A 19,372-nucleotide genomic window follows, 5' to 3' on the forward strand; every position below is an offset into this window, starting at 1 on the left:
TCGCTAAAAAGTGGAAAAACCTGAATTTAAATGTTTATTTTTGTTTCAATTTCTCAGTGAAAATTGGGCTTACACTCCCCTGCATTAAAGCAAAGGGAAAAGCCTGGACAGCAGTGCCTCTGGAACAGCAGAAGCTGGTTAAGGTCTGTAGGAGATTGGAGAAGTTTTTCTTTCATTCTTCAGGTGAATGACTGCTTCTTCTCACGCTGTGCACCCTATTTTGGGTTAGAGGTTGGTGGAGGTGGCAGTAGCCTTATTGCTCTTACCTGCAAGTCAATAAAAGCTTTTAATTACGCTCCCCAAGTTATGGGGCTAGTAACTAAGACTGGTTATTAGCCACAACAATACCTAATTATATCAAACAAGTCTCAAAATGCAATATACTGATGGCTAAAATGCCAGAACTAGGACAGTGTTTCACAAGAAACTGGGCAGCTTACAGACTCAGATAATACTTCATTCTAGCATTGCAGTTCTGTTCAGTTATCCTTTTAAAAGTACAGTACAAGATTACTAACATGCTATAGGATAAACTGTCACCCTAAAAGTGTCCACTGTCCCCAGAGTGATCGTCATTAGAAATGAGGCGGTGGGATATAGGAGATTAGTCCCCTTCGACCTCTACTACCAAGCAAGGACATGCCTGAAAAAAGAAATGACTGAAGGCCAATTAAGGTGTTGCTCTATTTCTTTCAATAAAATTACAGCACTGTATTTCATCATGCCACTAACAGCAATATCATGACAAACCCCTTTCAGGCGGCCAGTACAGCTGTTTGAAGACCTCTAAATAGGATGAAGAGTAAAGTGAGCGTACCACAAGTGCCATCATCATAGAATAGGATGCCAAGCTATACCTTGAAATCTAAGAGGCCTGATGATGTGTGCCTATGTAGAAGCATGCTGTTTCAGCTCTGTCCTCTCGAATGAATGGAAGGGATTTTTGTCCTGCAACCTAATGAAAATAGCAGATTGACTGTAGGAATTATGATTATTTGAGTGAAACTCAATTCAATAAGTTATTTTCACCAGTAGCTTTAGACTGCACATATATGATGCAGACACAAAATTACCCGATCAAACATAAGTAAGGGGATGCAGTCTATTCAGTACATCCCATGCAATTTATAATGTACGCTTACACTGAACAATGACCTTCATGGGGGCGATGTGGGATGAAAGATTTGGGTCTCCTAGGGGGCTGCTGCTGATATGGTTGAAGAGGATTGATTTACGCCTTTAATTGCCTTTTATTAACTGGTTAGTGAATATAATGCACAAGTTACTAACCTTTGTTAACGATATATCTGTAAGAAACAGTAGTTAGTGTTCGATTCTGTACCTTAGAATATTCCCAGGCCTTAGACTGGATCCGGAAAGTTTGTCAGCAGTACCCTTGCGCGTCAGTAGGCGTCGCCTGCGGCTCCGCGTCCGTCGTCGTGATGACATCGGAGTACTTAGACGCCACCCTCGCACGCTGACCTCAGTTCTGTACATAGCTTTCCGCGACAGGAACGCAGAGCCATGCAAGAAACCGACACTGGTGCCATGAAACTAGGGCCCTGAAAGGGATGACCTTAACCCTAGATATCGGTTCACAGAACGGGGAGGATGGGTGGGGCGGTAAGGAATCTAACACCAACTACTGTTTCTTACAGATATAGCGTTACCAAAGGTAAGTAACTTGTGCATCCGGTGGTCGGTATGTGAACCAAGATCACACCAGAAAGTCCTGGAGAACGGAACGGCCGAAAAAGCCATCTCTCCGGACTTGGCTGTCCAGGCAGTAGTGGCTAGCAAACTTGTGCAGCGAGGCCCACGTAGCTGCCTGACAGAAGTCCTGCAAGGGTACTCCCCGACCCAGGGCAGTTGTAGCCGCCGTGGCCTGAGCGGAATGGGCGCGCAACCCCACAGGAGGCTCCTTTTTTGCCAAGGAGTAACAAACCTTGATGCACAAAACGACCCACCGAGAGATGGTCCGCTTGTGCACCGCCCGTACCTTCTTAGCGCCCACGTAACCAACAAAGAGCTGGTCGTCCAACCGGAACTGGCTTGTGCGGTCTAGACAGAAGGAGAGCGCATGTTTTGGGTCCAGACGGTGGAACCTCTCTTCCTCTTTCAAGGGATAAGGAGGCAGAAAGAAGGTGGGCAAGGTGATGGACTGCCTGGTATGAAAGGCTGTAACCACCTTGGGCAGGAAAGAAGAACGAGTCATCAGAACAACCTTGTCCGGATGGACAGAGAGGAAAGGATGCTTAGAAGACAGAGCCTGGAGCTCACTCACTCTCCTGGCAGAGGTGATGGCAACCAGGAATGCAGTTTTAAGAGTCAGAAGACGAAGAGGACCGTTATGAAGTGGCTCAAAGGGAGCGCATATCAGATAAGTCAGTACAAGGTTCAAGTCCCACTGAGGCATCACAAAGGGAACAGGAGGGAACATGTGTGAGATGCCGTTCAAGAATCTATTTACAACAGGGCACTTGAAAAGAGACAGCTGATCAGGAAGCCTTAAGAAGGCTGAAATGGCCGAGAGATAGCCTTTGAAAGTGCCCAGAGCAGAAAAATTGGCAGATCTCAGCCAGGCGTGGCAACGGATTGCCACCGTCGTGGAAATCGCTCTGCTCAACGAGTCTGTGGTATCAAGTCCACATCTGATTGAGTAGCGTGCTGCATCCTGCCTCTCGGCAAGTGCCTGGGCAAGCCGTGCCTGGGCCTCCTCCGGACACTGGGGCAACACGTCTGCAGCCGTATCCCACATGGAGTGGGTGTAACGGCCCAAAAGGCAAGCGGTGTTGATAGACTGCAACGGCAAATTCAATGAGAACAGTTTCTTCCCAAACTGATCAAACCTTTTGGATTCCCGATCTGGAGGAGCAGTCGGGAATGCGGTCTGGGATGTAGAGGCCTGGATCACCAGGCTCTCAGGGGTGGGGTGAACGGACAAAGTGGGGGTCGCCCGGAGCCGGGCAGTGGCGTCGGGCCATGTTCCGATCCACAGTGGAGGGCTTGGACCAGGTGCCCATCAGAACGTCCGTGAGTGCTTCATTAAACGGCAGCATAGGCTCCGATGAGCTTACTGGCGGCTGAAGCACCTCTATGAGGAGATTAGTCCTCACGGCCGCGGCATAGAGCTCAAAAGCCAAGGCCTTGGCTGCCCTGTGCAACACCACACCATATGTGGTACCCTCCTCCGTAGCCACTGAGGGAGGAGAGATGAATCCAGACCACTGGCCTCCCCAACTCATCTGTCCAGTCCCGACTTAACTGGCACCGTTGTGCTAGCGGGTCCTCAGACCCCTCCCAGTCCCCCCCTTCTTCAGGACACGGATGAACAGGCAAAAATGACGGAGCCGGGTCAGAGGTGAATTGCTCACCCACCGACACCGCTCCGATGCCGGACCGGGCTGGAACCATGGGAGGCGGCGTCCGAAGACGGCGCTGGGAGTGACACCAATGGAGTCGGTGCCGGCGGAGGAGTCGTAAGGTCGACCGGAATCCAGGGCTGGATCCCCCTGGGCACTGCAGCGTCGGGACTGAAACCCCTGACGGCGCCGAAGCCGCTGGCCCGCTTAGGCCCAAAGTCGGGTCTGCAGGGCCCGAAGGCACGCAGCAGGCCTCAAGGGAGGGGAGTGAGTCTTCATGGCCACGTGGAAGTCACTTATCTCCTCCGGCGTCACATGCAGTCCAGAGACCGGAGGGTATGGGACTGGATGAGACGCCCGCGGCTCCGATGTCACCCGAACCCTCAGCCGCGTCATGCGACCGGCGAGGGGAGTCAGAAGAGCAATGACGCCTTTTCGACTTCTTCTTCCTTGACTTTGAGGACTAAGAGCCCGACGAGTGGTGGTGACTCGACGAGCGTCGATAGCTGCGGCTCCGCGGCCAGTCCCTCGACTTCCTCCTCTAGCGGCGTGGAGCAGACTGCCGGATCTCGAGTAGCTTACGGGACCACTCCCAACAACAAGTGACTTGGGTAACTGCTCTTCCCGGATCTGCGCTTGCTGGCGCGGAAAAAAGAAGAACTGACGTCAGCGCGCGAGGGCGGCATCTAAGTACTCAGACAACGTCATCCTGGCGATCACGATGCAGACGACGGACACGGAGCCGCAGACGACGCCTACCAATGCGCAAGGGTACTGCTGACGAAAACTTTCCGGATCCAGTCTGACGCCTGGGGATATTCTAAGGTAAGGAATCCAACACTAACCTGTTTCTTTCAGATGGTCTTTGCCTCACTTCTCAGGTTTGGTAAGCCATGAAGAACCATTTCTCCTATTGTCAAAACATCTGTCAATACAAGTTTGGTTAGCATCTTGAGACTGATACACCTTTGTATGGTGGATATTTTAAAAACCAGTTTAAAAAAAATAATGATGCCACTACTATCCGTTTTCCTTATATTTTGCCACATTTTGCCATATTTTGTCAACAAGGACCGCTGATACCTTTGGGAGTAAAGTACTGGAGTACGACATGTTACGCAATCATTTAAATGCATCAATTCTCACCATGGACTTAGGTCCATCAAGTCTGACACATCTGGAGAAAGCATATTTGTAGTTCCTTGAAACAGTCTCTTTGGCTGACTTTCAGTCTCCATCTCACCACCTAAAAGAAAAATGTAATCAAGCATGTCAAGATTTGACAGAATGTTAGGTGAATAGAAATCAACAGAATTTACTACTGTAAAATGCTTTCATCATCTTAAAGCCCATTCTCATCTTTTTGAAAACCTCAATGAATACTGCCCTAAGGACATTTAAAAAAACGTCTTTGGTCCACAGCAGGAGACGTACATACCAAGCATTAATACCCCAGAATCTGGTCCAACCTCAGACTCGAGAGGATCACTGAACACCACGTTAAAAGGCACAGATGCCACTGCTCTTGCATCAAAAACATATGTACTTTTTTAGGCCAAAGTCAATGAATCTAGTCACTGACCAGACTCTTCATGCCACTACCGCCTTAGTATTCTTTTTTATTGTAAAGGAGGAAAGTAAATAAAGGATTTATTCATTCTGTTAACTTCCATACTTTGCACTTCAGCTTCCAACTTTCAAGACATGAGGTTATTGTCCCAGAAGGTGTGCCACAGTGATTGCTTAGAAGACATGAAGCACCCAGCTCTCGCTTTGCTCAATCCCTAAATCTATTCCTTTAGAAATGCAGAACACTCGGGTGATTCTACAAGAGCTAGAACTCTATAGTTGGAGGAAAAATGGGACTGCTGCCAACACATGAAAGCTCAGGCCCTTACAACAATTTCTCGAAGAAGAATAATGTTATGTACCCTCCAAGTACATGTTCGAGGCATGCAGTGCTGTAGATTCAAATGCTGTGCGTAATCCTGCCATCTAGTGTTTGGCCCAGATGGGTGCAAGCTGTTTTTCTTCAAAGAAAGCCTTTCAACTCTCCAGACGCCGTGACTCCTCCTCTTGCTGGTAATACGCATGTTCATTGACTCCTTTGTTAGATTGTTCTCCCGCACGGTGGGTGAGGACGGAATGTAAAGCAAGCCGTTCTATAGAGAAATGTGTATGTGAAGAAACAGGAAGTTGAAATAAATAAACGAGATAGCAATAGGCACAGGCGTCGGGGGGGGGGGTTTGCACATGAGGCGTCGGGGGGGGGGGTTGCACGTGAATCGAAATCACTACCTGCCATGAACAGATGTTTACAAGATAAGTAACATTTTCCGTCCGACGGAGGCATGTGTGGCTGTAGATACACATGCTGTACATAAACAGTAAACCAGTTCTCCCATAAATGCAGACGCAAGCCTGTGGAAATTACAGTGGTTTGAAAAAGTGTAAGTAGAACTGACTGGCTAACATTTGCTTGCTGTCGGTCAGTACATCCACACAATCATGTTTAGTAAAAGTACGAGGTGTGGACCATGTAGCTGCTTTACAAATGTCAGCTATAGGAATATTCCCAAGGAAAGACATGCATGCTCCTTTCTTCTGCATGGAGTGGGCTCTAGGAGGGACAGTTGATGTTATTTTAGCTCTAGGCATGTTTGTATGCTTTTAACACTCCACCTAGCAATGCTGTATTTATAAAGTGCTTTGCCTTTATGTGGTTTCGAGAAAGCAACAAAAAATTGTGGTGTTTTCCTAAAAGGTTCAGTTCTGTCAACATAATACATGAAGGGTCGTTTAACATCCAATGTATGGAGAGCTTGCTACACAACTGAATAAGGCTGAGGGAAAACCTAGAAGCTCACTGGATCGACTAAGGTGGAACTGCGAGACCACCTTTTGGAGAAACCTGGGGTTGGTGCGAAGTACAACCCAAACCTTGTGTACTTGGAACAAAAAGTTCTTCTAAAATTAGTGCCTGGAGCTCACGGACACGCCTGAGTGAAGTAATGGCGACCAGAAATTATACCTTTCAAGAAACAAATTGGAAAGGAGAGGCATGAGGAGTAAGCCTCGTGCCTCTTTAAGAATGTCCATTCATTTGGGTAGAAGGTTAAGGTATCCAAACTCTAAGACTTCAGGAGCCAGATCGCAAGGTTGAGAGACTTGGGATCTGGGTGTCTTATTTCTTCATGGTTCTAAATGAGAAAGACCGGCCTGTTGGGGAGGTTCTAGTGTGGAACTGCTGAGAGTTATAGGATGATGGTGAACCATGGTTGGCGTGGGCATGTGGGAGCTACCAGAACGAAGGTGAGACGTCTGCCCAAGCCTCCGAACCACAAATGGAAGTGGTGGGAGAGGAGGACAAGCGTAAGCAAATATCCCTGACCAACTAATCCATAATGCATTGCCCCTGGAGGCAAGTTTTAGGTACTAGGCATATTCTGGTGCGGTGAAGAGGTGCCTGGTAGTCCCCAGCCAAACGTACTTCCGAATGAATTGAGGGTGGAATTTCCACTTGTGGCCACATCCTGCTGGAGAGGTCGGCAAAGTCACTGTCCACTCCCAGTAAGTATTCCGCTAACAGATCAAGCTTGTGTCTGCCTGCCCACCTTCAGATGCTCTGGGTTAAGTGTGAGAGCTAAGGGGATCTGGTGCCCCTTGCTTCTGAAAGTAATACATGGCTGTCATGGTGTTTGCCTTGATGAGAACAACCTTGTTTGCAGTTTGTTTTTCTTCGAAGAAGTCTTTTCCAGCCACGAGGTAGGTGACTCCTCTTTTCAGTGATAGTGCGCATGGACATAGACTCAATTTTTAGATTATTTTCCCGCAGAGGGTGAGAATGGAGTTAGTAGTAAAGAAGAGAGATGTCCACGCATATCTAGAATGGGTGGTCGTTCTTTTGCGTTCCTTGGACCCAGACTATGGAATTCTCTTCCTTGTTCTATGAAGCAGGAACAGTGTTCTCAGGTTCCGGCGAGTAAGACCTGGCTCTTTTCTCAATAATGAGTCGTCTGGTTACTCAGTTACAGTACTTCATCTACCTGCGCCGGTAAACCCTGTTAGGGTAGCTGTGCGCAATATAAATGTAATTAATAATAATAATAATAATATGTATGTATACTAAAGAGAACTGCAGCAGCTACAGGTACCCATGGAGGCGGGTGGGCGCATGTGAATCTACAGCTATACATGCCAAGAACAGATGCTTACTGGATAAGTAACATTATCCGTTCGAGGCATGTGAACTGTAGATCACATGCTTTGCAAAGACTATATAGCAGTATTCTCCCAAAGCGGTGGCTAGCCTGTAGCAGCTAGAGTTGTCTGAACTAGTGTTTGAAGCACTGCTTGGCCCACATTAGCATGTTGTCTCGCTAACACATCTACATAATAGTGCTTGGAGAATGTGTGCGGTTTAGACCATGTTGCAGATTGGCCAATGTCGACAATGGGGATGTTTCCTAAGAAATCCATAGTAGCCCCCAACTTGTGAGTGGAATGCGCTCTAGGGGGTACAGTAAGAGTTCTTTTTGCATAACAAGTTTGAATGCATTTAACAATCTACCTTGCAATACCTGATTTGGAGATCAGATTGCCCTTGTGTGGTGGTGCAAAAGCAACAAAAAGTTGTTTGGTCTTATGAAATGATTATATGTTCTTTCAATGTAATATAAAAGTGCTCTTCTGACATCGAAGTTATGTAGAACTTGTTCTGCAACAGAATCAGGTTGAGGGAGAATACAGGTAATTCTACAGACTGATTTATGTGAAATGCAGGCAGATACTACCTTAGGTAGAAATTTGGGGTTTGTATGAAGAACCACTTTGTCTCTGTGCAATTGGAAAACAATGTCTTCTATGGTTAGTGCCTGTAGTTCACCCTCGCTCCTCAGTGAAGTGATTGCAATGAGGAAAGCGGTTTTCCAAGAGAGAAACTGTGGATCGCATTTATACATGGGTTCAAAAGGTGGCCCCATTATTCTTGTGAGGACTATGTTAAGATTCCACGCTGGGGCAGGTGGGAGTCTTGGTGGTAGGACTCTTTTAGGTCCTTCCATGAAAGCTTTAAATTATGGGTACTCTGAAAAGCGATAAATATTGCCTATTTTGAAGATATGCAGCTATTGCAGCGAGTTGTAGCCTGAAGGAGGTGGAAGCCAATCCGGACAGCTGAAAGTATAACAGATAGCAGATGATGTTTTGTATGGAAGCATCAAGAGGGTGGATGTGATTGTTATTGCAATAAATAAAGCGTTTTCATTTAGCTGCATAACAGGTTCTTGTGGTAGACCTGCTGGCCTCCCGGATGGTGTTCATGCAGTCTGGTGGAAGGTTCAGATAACCAAACTAGGACTTCAGGAGGCAGATCGTGAGGCTCAGTTTGGGATCTGGGTGTCTGATTTCGCCATGGTTCAGAGTGAGGAGACTGGATGTTCGGTGCAGCTTTTGATGCGGTACCAGAGACAGCTCCAACAGGGTTGTGAACCATGGTTGACGGGCCCATGTGGGAGCTACTAGGAACAGTGTGAGGAATGTTTGCCTGAGCTTCCGAACCACTAATGGAATGAGTGGATGAGGTGGAAAAGCGTAGGCAAATATCTCTTACCAGTTCATCCATAGTAAATTCCCTTGGAGAGCGGGTGTGGGTGGCCTGGAGGCGAAGTTTTGGCATTTTGGTGTGGTGCACACAGATCTGAGGGACTCCCAACTTTGGAAGCATGGGAGGAGAACCTGAGGGTGAAGATCCCAATTGTGTATTTGCTGCCTCGGTCTGCTGAGGAGGTCTGCAATCTGGTTGTTCACTCCTGGGAGGTGTTTGGGTAGGAGATAGATTTTGTGGTGAATGGCCCACATCCAGATGTCTTGGGATAAGTGTGACAGTTAAACTGCCCCCCCCCCCCCATTTCTTGTATGCAATACATAGCAGTAATGTTGTCGATAAAAACTTTGACTGCTTTGCCAACCAGGTGATTTGAAATTACGAGAGCTAGAAAGATTGCAAGCAGCTCTAGATGATTGATGTGGAGCAACTTTTGCTGTTGGCTCCATAGGCCTTGCACTGTGTGGTGCTGAAGATGAGCTCCCCAGCCAGTGAGGGACGCGTACGCTGTTAGTATTGTCTGTGGAACCGGGTCTATGAAGGGCCGCCCTTTTGATAAATTTTTTGTGTTCCACCTCTGCAGAGAGCGAGGAGTATGGCCGCTTACCAACACTAGACCGGTAAACAGACCTTGTGATTGGTTCCACTGACTCACTAAGCATTTCTGAAGGGGACGAATGTGCAGCCTGGCATTGGGAACGATCATGATGCAAGATGAAATCATTCCCAGTAGTTGCATATATACCAGAGCTGGAAGCGAGTGATTGGAGAACCAAAGCCTGAATATTGCGAATTCTGGCTGCACTGGGAAATGCCAGAGCCTTTTGAGTATTTAAGGTGGCTCCTAGGTAGTTCTGAGTATTGGCAGCCTGGAAATGTGATTTTGGCACATTGACTGTGAACCCCAGTTTATCTAGTAACTGAATTGTTCTGTCAGTGTGCTAGACACATTTTGGATACGTACTGGCTTTGATGAGCCGGTCATCCAAACAGGGGAAGACATGGATGTATTGTCTTCTCAGGGGAGACGTGACTACCGCCAGACACTTTTTGAAGACTCTGGGGCAGTGGTGACTCCAAACGGGAGTACCTTGAACTGGCAATGTTGATCCGCTATCACAAATCTGAGAAATTTGCGATGAGCGGGATGGACTGGAATATTGAAATAGGCGTCCTTTAAGTCTAGAGTAGAGTGAAAGTCACCCTTTTGCAGAAGAGGTAGTACTTGTTGAAGTGTTTCCATGTGAAAATGGTCTGACTGTATGCAAAGATTTAGTTCTCGTAGGTCCAATATTGGTCTGAGAGAACGGTCTTTTTCGGTATTAGAAAGTAAAAGGAGCACCCACTCGACCCGTGGTGTTGTGGTGGTGGTGGTACGGGCTCTATAGCCTCTTTTAGAAGGAGACTGAACATCTGGTTTGACGAGGTGTAGGTGATCCGGTGAGAGTTTGTGTGACCTTGGCAGAATGTTTGGAGGATTGTTGGTGAACTCCAGGCAGTAACCAGACCGGATAATTTCTAGTAACCACTGGTCTGTTATGGACTGCCAGACAGGTAGGAAATCTGAAAGTTGCCCCGGACAGGTGTTAAATGGTCAGGGGGAGTGTAGGGAAGTCACTGCTTAGTATTGGAGGGAGAGGTGCGTGTATTTGAGCCTCTACCTTTGCTGTTATGTTATGGTACATGGGAATTTGTATGAGCGCACGTTCACCTACAGGTCTCGTGGCGTGAGGAGTCTGAGCAGAAAAAGAAAAACAGAACAGGCAGAGAGGATCAGCTTGTTGTAGGCCAGGGTGAACAGCCAGGTTTTTAGTCATTTCCTGAACGGCATGTAGTCAGCCTCAAGCCTAATAGAAGTAGGCAGTGAGTTCCAAAGCTTCGAGCCCAAAAAAGAAAACCGGGTCCCTCCAATATGTTTGCGTCTGATTCTAGGCAACGTCTAAAAATTGAGATGCTTCGATCTCAGATTACGCTGAGGCAGGTGCTTACTGATGCACGAGAAAATGAAACTTAGGCCAGTTTCTTGAATGGCTTTAAACAGAATACAGACAATTTTAAACATCACACACTGCTCCACTGGAAGCTAGTGGAGATCTTTAAGCAGCTGGTGATGTGACATCTTCTGTCCTTAAGATAGATGATTCTAGTTGCTTGGTTCTGAATCAACTAAAGATGATGTCTCGGATATAATGGAATGCCAAGATAGAGGGCATTTCCATAGTCCATTATTGATAGGATAAGGGCAATCACAATTTGAATACTGGCCTCTTTACTAAAGAAACGTCTGATCTTACGCAATTTACGGAGTTGGACAAAGCAGGCAGAAGTAACTGCGCCAATTTGGGCACTCAGAGAGGTCAGAGTCAATGTGAAGACCCAGACTCTTTATCGATGGTTTGGGAATTGGGGCCACACCTAACTCAGGGGGCCAGTAGGAGAGTGTCCAATGAATAAGCCTATTACTCGGAATGATTATCTCAGTTTTTTCAGAGTTGAGTTTTAGTTGGCTCTTATCCATCCAGGTTTTTACATGCATCATAGAGCTCCTAACAAAATCTATGCATTCGGTGGAATTCTCCAGAGTGAAAATCAGCTGCATGTCATCAGCATAATTAAAGATCTTTTCCCCATCTGCCGAAGTCTCGAGATTAGGAGACGTATGAAAATATTAAAAAGGATCAGAGAAAGGGAGGAACCCTGTGGGACACCACAGCTCATTTCAATAGTGTTGGATTTATAGGGCGGGAGCCACATCGATTGTTTGCGGTCCTCTAAAAAGGACCCAAACCAGTCCAGTGCCGAGCCCCCAAGACCCGCTGCGGCAATGCGGTCTAACAAAATTGTGGTTCACGGTGTCAAATGCCGCAGACAGTTCGAGGAGGATCAGGGCCTGAGTGCGATCAAGGTCAGCCTGTCCTTTTAGATCGTTCAAGACTGATAAGATCACAGACTCTGTGGAATGCGCGGGGCAAAAGCCTGTCGGGTGGGTGTCCAGAAACTTGGACGCTCCTAGAAATGAACTAAGACAGGTTGCTACATGAGTTTCCAGTAATTTTGATGGAAACTGGAGTAGTGATGTAGGTCGATAATTTTCCAGCTTTTTGGGATCTAGACCCTGTTTTTTTTAATTGTATTTTTTTAAGTGGAATGACTACTGCTTCCTTAAAAGCGGACAGTACGATTCCGTGGGCCAGGGAGAGATTAAGGAACTCAAGGATAGTGTCAGGGAAGGCCCGGTAAATTGCTTTCTTTATATTAATTGGGCATTCCTCTTTAGGGGAGCCAGATTTGACCTTTGCTACCAAATCCATAAAACATTTCTTGTCTAGCATAGGAAAGGTATCCAGAGGAGGGACGCTGTCAGAGGGGGTTACTAAGCCCGTGGCTCAGTAACCCCCTCTGATGTAACCCGCAGAGGGTTGGTTGTTGCCCTTGTCGTGGTGGTGGTCTCAGAGGAGGTATTTTTGGACCCTCGGAGGTAGAAGGAGAGCCGAAAGGAACCATGTGCTTGTGTTAGTTGAAGGGCTCCCACGGATTTGACCACTTCAGTGTCTTTCTTCATTTTTTCCAGTAAGGAATCTACCAACGGGCCAATGAGGTTTTCTTTGTCAAAAGGTGTGTTCAGTATGGAAGTCTGAACCTCAGGTTTGAAACCTGAGATACGTAGCCAAGCGTGCCTTCTCAAGAAGACACTGGTGTTTACAGCTCTAGCAGCAGTGTCTGCAGCATCTACGGAGCACCTGATTGCAATATTTGAAATGAGCTGTCCCTCCACGCACTAGGTCTTGCGCTTTAGATTTATGTTCATCGGTTAGAAATTGGAGCATGTGCCCCAACTTGTCCCAATGCACTCTGTCATACCTTGCGAGCATCGCTTTCATATTAGAGATGCACCAGAAGTTTTACCTCCTGAGAGGCTACCCTTTTCCTCGAAGCATCAAGCAGTTTAGATTCTTTATCTGGGGGTGGAGTATCTCCTGTAGTTTGGGTGTTGGTCCTTTTATGTGCGTTGGATACTACTAGGCAGCCCAATGGTATTTGTTTTTTTATGTATGCTGGGTCAGATGATGCTGGCTTGTACTTTTTATCTACCATAGGGGTAATGATACGGGCCGACAGGGTCATTAAATAGGTCATCAATGTGCCTGATCATACCCTTGAGCATGGGAGTGTGCAATGACTGGTGTGTTGCTAAGGGTCTAAAAAGAAAATAGTCTTTAAGGGATTCTTTGTGCAGCTGTACCCCATGGTAGTAGGCAGCTCTACCCAGCAGTTCTATGTAACCTATGCTGTTGTCCGGTGGAGAGGGCTTGGTAGGGTACAGGTCAGGTTCCTTTCCTGTGGGCGAGTCAGTATTATAATCTGCCCATGGTTCCGAGAGTAATGGTACATTGTCCCCACCCCAGTCCCCATACTCATCCTCATGATCTTCAAGTGTATGTGGTGGTGAGTGTTTAGGTGAAATCATTAAAGATTGAGGCTGAGGAGAAGGAGGAAATAGAAGGAAAGGAGAAGGATTAGTCCTGACATTCTTCCTCTTTAAAGTATTGTTACACGTCTCCTCTGTGTCGGGTTTCCTTTTAAGGGTCACTTTTGTGGTGATATGTCCAGTAGTTGGATGGATGTACAACTGTCGGTTCCGGATCCGGTTTGGTAGGCAGAGTATCGAAATGCTGTTCCTGAGATGGAATCGGAACGTCTGGTTGTTTTGATGCAGAGGTTTTTGACCTGGATGATTTTTAATCTGAAAGTGTTTTGGGCATCGAACGGGAGGGCTGGAGACTGGCTTCTACTTCGATCCTGAAGGTTTTGAATCTGAGCCAGCTTCCAAAGAGGTCTGGAATGGAACTTGCATGTTGGCTTTGCATGTTGCGACATCGAGCCAGACAGTTGCAAAGCATCTTCTTGGAGCGGAAAGCCTTGCACGCATCGCAGTCCTGTTCTCTGTGCTCCGTAGACAAGCAGAGGATGCACACTTCACGGGAGTCTGCGTGCAGAAACTTTGCATGGCACAGAGGTCAGAATTTGAATGGAGTCAGTTCCATCGACTGCGAGGCGGACAGACATGGGTAGGCCGGACGGCCATACACGTGCTTCCCGATCAAAAGAGTTGTTTTTTTAAAGAAGTAAATACGATACGAGGAGAATAGTATACGCGATCAAAACAATACAGTCGAGGGTGAGCGTCTTTTCCACCGAGGGAAACTGAAGAAACTGTTGAACAGGAGCGCAGCAATTCAAGTCCGAACCCGATGGTGGAAAAAACCAATCAAATGGATTTGACACCCATGCGCACCATCACCGAAAGGAGGAGTCACCTAACTCGTGACAAACAACAAACATCAGGACCCAACACTAGAGTGCAGGAGTATGCAAAGCATGTGATCTACAGCTCACATGCCTCGAACAGAAGGCTTCCAGCGCATTGTGAACAGCTATTAGACCAGATAATTTATGTGGAAACCCTTGTGACTGGGTGTCCACTGGCCTTGAATGGTCAGGCCCTTTGAGTGCGCCCTCCACTCTGTAAGCGAAACATCCACTGTGATGGTCCTCTGTGGAACTGGGAAGAGAAAAAGGCCGTTCCTGTAACAGGTTTTTGGTGTTCCACTATTTCAGAGAGTGATAAGCTTGATGGCCCACCAACACTTGATCGTACCAATGACCCTCCACTTGAGACCACTGATGCGCTAAGCACTCTTGCAATGGACGCGTGTGTAACTCAGCATGGGGCACTAGGACGATGAAGGAGGCCATCAAATCGAGGCGACGCAGGACGGCCCTGTCTGCGACCTGTTTGCCTAGTGTGACGGGAGAAATGAGTGTCTGAAAAGACTGTATCCTGGTGGCATTTGAGTAGGCCATGCCCCACGCGGAGTTCAGAACTGCCCCCAGTTGAGGTTGAATCTGGTTGGGCTGGAGGTGTAACTTTGAGGCGTTGATAGGAATGAAGTAGGTTGATGGTGACCTGAGTGTGGTTGTGAAACGTTTTGAATGATGCGAGATGCACACCAGGTGTGCATCTCGCATCATTCAAAACGTTTCATAACTTTACCCTACCACGAGTTTGCACCCAAACTAAGGATGAATAAAACAGGCAGAAAAGACAGCGAATAATTTAACTCTGCACGTATGGCGGAAGAACTGGTTCAGAAAGCAATGTTTTACTGAAGGGGAACAAGAAATGAACTAAATTTGATGATTAAGCATTTGCGATAATCACGTCTTACAGTTAAATGAATCCATAAAATCAGTCTGTTTTAAAAGTGCAAAAGAATGTTCACGCAATAGAATAAGCTTGTAAATGTGGTTTTCTGCTGTTTGATAAACTTCATTCGGGATGAACTGATTCAGAGGCATTATGGGTAATGTAGGAATCAGGCAGAGAGGATGTGGTTTCAGGGAAGAGGGACCGTTGTTTCACGAGTCATGGGGTATAGGTGGAGCCACTAATTAAGAGCGAGTTTAAAAAGCACCGGTTCTATAATGTTTGTGTAACTTTTCTGGCGCGAAGGGAGGTAGAAGTGAAATGCCACGGAGATGAAGCAGGTACGCTTGGGAGGCACGATGGTTATTTAGTTGATTCCGCACATCGGTAGCAGAACGGAAGGTTTTTTAGGATAAGAGGATGCAGGAATGCAAGGAATGCAAGTTAAGGATGGAAGATTTAAGTGAGAAACACCGCTATTTGAAGAACGGAATATAGGCATGGTTAAACAGGAATAAGAGGGGATACGAATAATGTTTCATGTGTTATGATAGAAGGGGGTTCAAGCGCAAGCATGGGGTGAACACGAGTGTGTTAGACTTCTAATCAGTGCTTTTCGGATGGATGTAGCGTGGCTTTGAAATTTTGTTACACTTAGACAGGTTGAAAGTATTAGTTTAAAGGAAAGTAGATAGTTTTAAGATAAACTCGTTAATATAGCAGGGAATGACTTGAGCCAGACAGTTAAATGTAACCACATCGATGCAAGAAATAGACAACAGACACGTTTAAATTAGATTTGAAAACTGTTGTACATAAGAATGGGTCGAGAGTAAGGGGCTGTAGTTATGTGTGTCATTTTAGGATTCAGATGTTTTTGAATGTATCAGGCAAATGGATATTGTAAATTAAAGCCTGTTTTATTGATTTTTTCAGTTTCCCCAGACGAAGGGCTGAGAGGGCCTGGAATGCATTGGGTTTAGTAAATCACTGCTTCACATGAACTGGATGCGTTTGTACTTGTTCTTAAATGAGGTCCGGATGACGACTTGGAACATGAGAAAATATGGGAAATTTGCATGATACCATACGATAAAAGATGAATTTAGAAGAGATAATTATGATAAAAAGAAGGATAATGATGACGAAGAAATATGTGTGCCATGAAGAAATAAGAAAAAGGCGCGATTCGCTCATAGCTGTGCCACTGGTTTTGGGGTGATGTGTCACCCCAAACTCTATGTGCTGAGTGTGGTTGTGGCATTTCTGATAAATGGCACTCTTGATGAGCCAGTCGTCTAGATAAGGCAAGATGTGTATGCCTTGCCTGCGTTGGTGAGCAGCAACCACCGCACAACACTTGGTTAAGAACCCTGGGTACAGTAGTGACTCCGATGGCGAGCACTTTAAATTGATATTGTCTGCAGACTCCAAATCGGAGGTACTGGTGATGTGCTGGATGGACGGTAATGTGGAAATAGGTGTCCCTGAAGTAGAGTGCAGCCATGAAGTCTCCTTGCTTTAACAGCGGGATGACGTCCTGAAGAGTGACCATGTGAAATTACTCTGAGTGATGTATTTCTTTAAGTGTCTGAGGTCCAGAATTGGTCAGTGACACCTGTCCTTTTTGGAAGAATCAGGAAGTGTGGCGAGTAAACTCGCATGCCCCTTTGGTGGTGATGGAAGGGCTCCATGGCTCCTTTTTTGGAGGAGAACTTGTACCCTTTCCATGAGAAGCGGTTGGTATTGTGGGGGAGAGCTTATGTTTGAGAGGTGTAATGTTGAGAGGTGTAATGTTGGGAGGTGTGGAGTAAGCTGCAGACGGACCATGTTAAATAATATTCAACATCCACTGGTTGGAGGAGACATTTACCAAGCGTGAAAGAACCCTTGTAGACAACCCCAGACTGATGTTATATTGCGACTGGTTTTATGTGATCGGTTTGGCGAAGGAGAGGCAAGTCAGAATCTAGCAATGGGGGGGGGGGGGGGGCGAGCCACCTTTCCTAGGAACCTCCCAGATAGCCACTGGGAGAGGTGTGTTGTGCGTTGGTATGAGATGGAGGTTTCTGGGGAGTTGGTCTTGGAAACTACGCAATAGGATGCACAGCAAAAGGACACCTGAGGGGTAGGCGTTTGAAGGGCACCCATTGCTTAGCTGTCTTAGTGTCCTTTATTTTCTCTAATAATTGCTCAACCTGCTGTCCAAAGGGATGTTGACCAACAAAGAGGGTGTTGAGCAAATTTTGCTGAACCTCCGGTTCTTGTGCACCTCTGCAAAATATTGAAGGTGTTCTTCCATTTCATCCCAGTGGTCATGATAATACCTGGAAAGCAGCCCAATGGAATTTGGAATCCGCCAATGGTTGGCTGATTGCGCATCTACCCTCTTACCCACAGCATTTATTCTGTCTGATGGAAGGGTATCACCAGTGGTTTGAGAGTAGGCCCTTTCATAGGCTGTAGCAACTACTAGGGAGTCGGGTGGAAGCTGGCCCCGGACGTCATTTGGGGATGCCTTATATTTCTTGTCCACCCATGGTGTTATGCTTTGGCACGTACTGGGCCGTAAAATAAATTCTGGGGTGTGACGGGACAGGACTTTAACCATGGGGAGATACTGAATGGAGCGGTAACTAGAGGAAAGGGTCTAAAAAAAGAAAATCCTACTTTAAAGGCTCAGTATGCAGATCCACCTTGTGTAAGGAGGCATCTCTACCAATTAGGTTGTTGTAGGAGGTATCAGGAGGGGAAGAGTTGGGCAGGGTACAGATCAGGATCAGTGTCCATGGGTGGGTCAGCGTCCTAAGTGTCCTGGGGGTTCCTCCTGCATGGGCTATCAAAGGTATCCCCTTCCTCCCGTTCTCCCAAATCTGAATGAGGCAACCCCCTCGAACGGAAAGAGAGGCAAGTGTCGCAAGCAGCCTTGTTGTGCTTGGGAGACACAATTTGCAGATCTGATGGAGATCGGTCGGAGGATATTTTTGCATGACAGCGAGGACAGTATCGAAAAGGCATCCATTCCATCATTGTGAGGACATGGTGGGAGATATGCACCGGACCTAAAAAGGCCCTGACGGGAAAAGGCCATTGTGGGCTCAAAGTCCAAAAAGCCATTTGTTCAGTTCAGGAGTCAAACCAAAACAGACAGGAAATGGAAACCTGATCAATAACAATACTGACGGAGGGAAGAAACTGTGGAAACCGACAACAGTTCAGCGCAACTGTTTAACCTGAGCAAGAGCGCTGCTTGATATGTAACAATCTAGGCAATCATAGAAAGAAACGGATCAATGTCAGGACTAATAGTATCAAGGAAATTAAGCTACAACAATATAATAAAGTTCCAGTATTTTATTGATAATTAAACAGAAAATCACATTTCAAGACTTAAAAAAGAATCAAGTTAAAAAATTCAACAATTGGAGAATTGACATAATAATAAAAAACATTTTACATATTAAAACATTTATATTGGTAAACAACAAGTTAAGGAGGAATAAGTGGCAAGTTGGTACTCTACGCGCGTTTCGGCGACCAGCGCCTTCTTCTGGAGCAGCCACGAATGATTCTATAAAGTAAAATTCATATACAAGAAAGAAAATTACCAACAATACTGATTAAAAAAATATATATAATGAAGTACAATTTTAACAATATCTTTTGTAGCCTAAAACCTTGTCAGATTACTAGATGTATAACATCAGTATAACCAGCGTCGATATTCTTTATGTTTTACATTGATTTATGAAATTTGATTCTTATATCTACAAGGTTCACTTACCCTATCTTTTGTAATTTTTAGTACAAACTTTCAAAATAAAGAATATCGACGCTGGTTCAGTTTTACCCAAGCAATTGATCTACACATCTAAAAAAATCTCGATCATGTAAGTGCCTTAAAACGTGTTGTTACCGGTAAAAACCGATTGAGCTCTCAGGATGCAATCCAACTAGAATTTTTCTGCCTGTACATTACCTACTTATCATAAATGTAGAGAATACATATTTGAGATAGTGAGCTGAATACGGTCTCAATTTTTTAGAGACCATACAATGGGCATCATCTCTGTACTTCCATACAACTATAAAATAGGTGCACCTGTCCCCCTTAGGTATCCTTCACCATTACTCATTGGTCATCGCGCCTTGAGAGATAAATGACAATGGCAAGTGTCGCAAGGAAATGAAAATGCT

General features: G+C 46.0%; 1 protein-coding gene across 5 annotated transcripts in view; it reads right to left on the reverse strand.

Moving 5' to 3' along the window:
- The window catches only part of PABIR2 (PABIR family member 2), a 257,673-nt gene that overhangs the window by 92,711 nt on the left and 145,590 nt on the right, over positions 1 to 19,372 (reverse strand). For all 5 annotated transcript variants that reach the window (XM_078688575.1, XM_078688573.1, XM_078688572.1 and 2 more), the window contains one exon: positions 4,509 to 4,608. In XM_078688575.1, coding sequence (XP_078544701.1) covers positions 4,509 to 4,608 — 100 coding nt within the window. The remainder of the gene's footprint in view (positions 1 to 4,508; positions 4,609 to 19,372) is intronic.

This window comes from Lissotriton helveticus, chromosome 4_1, assembly GCF_964261635.1.
Source record: "Lissotriton helveticus chromosome 4_1, aLisHel1.1, whole genome shotgun sequence".
In the NCBI taxonomy this organism is placed as follows: Eukaryota; Metazoa; Chordata; class Amphibia; order Caudata; family Salamandridae; genus Lissotriton; species Lissotriton helveticus.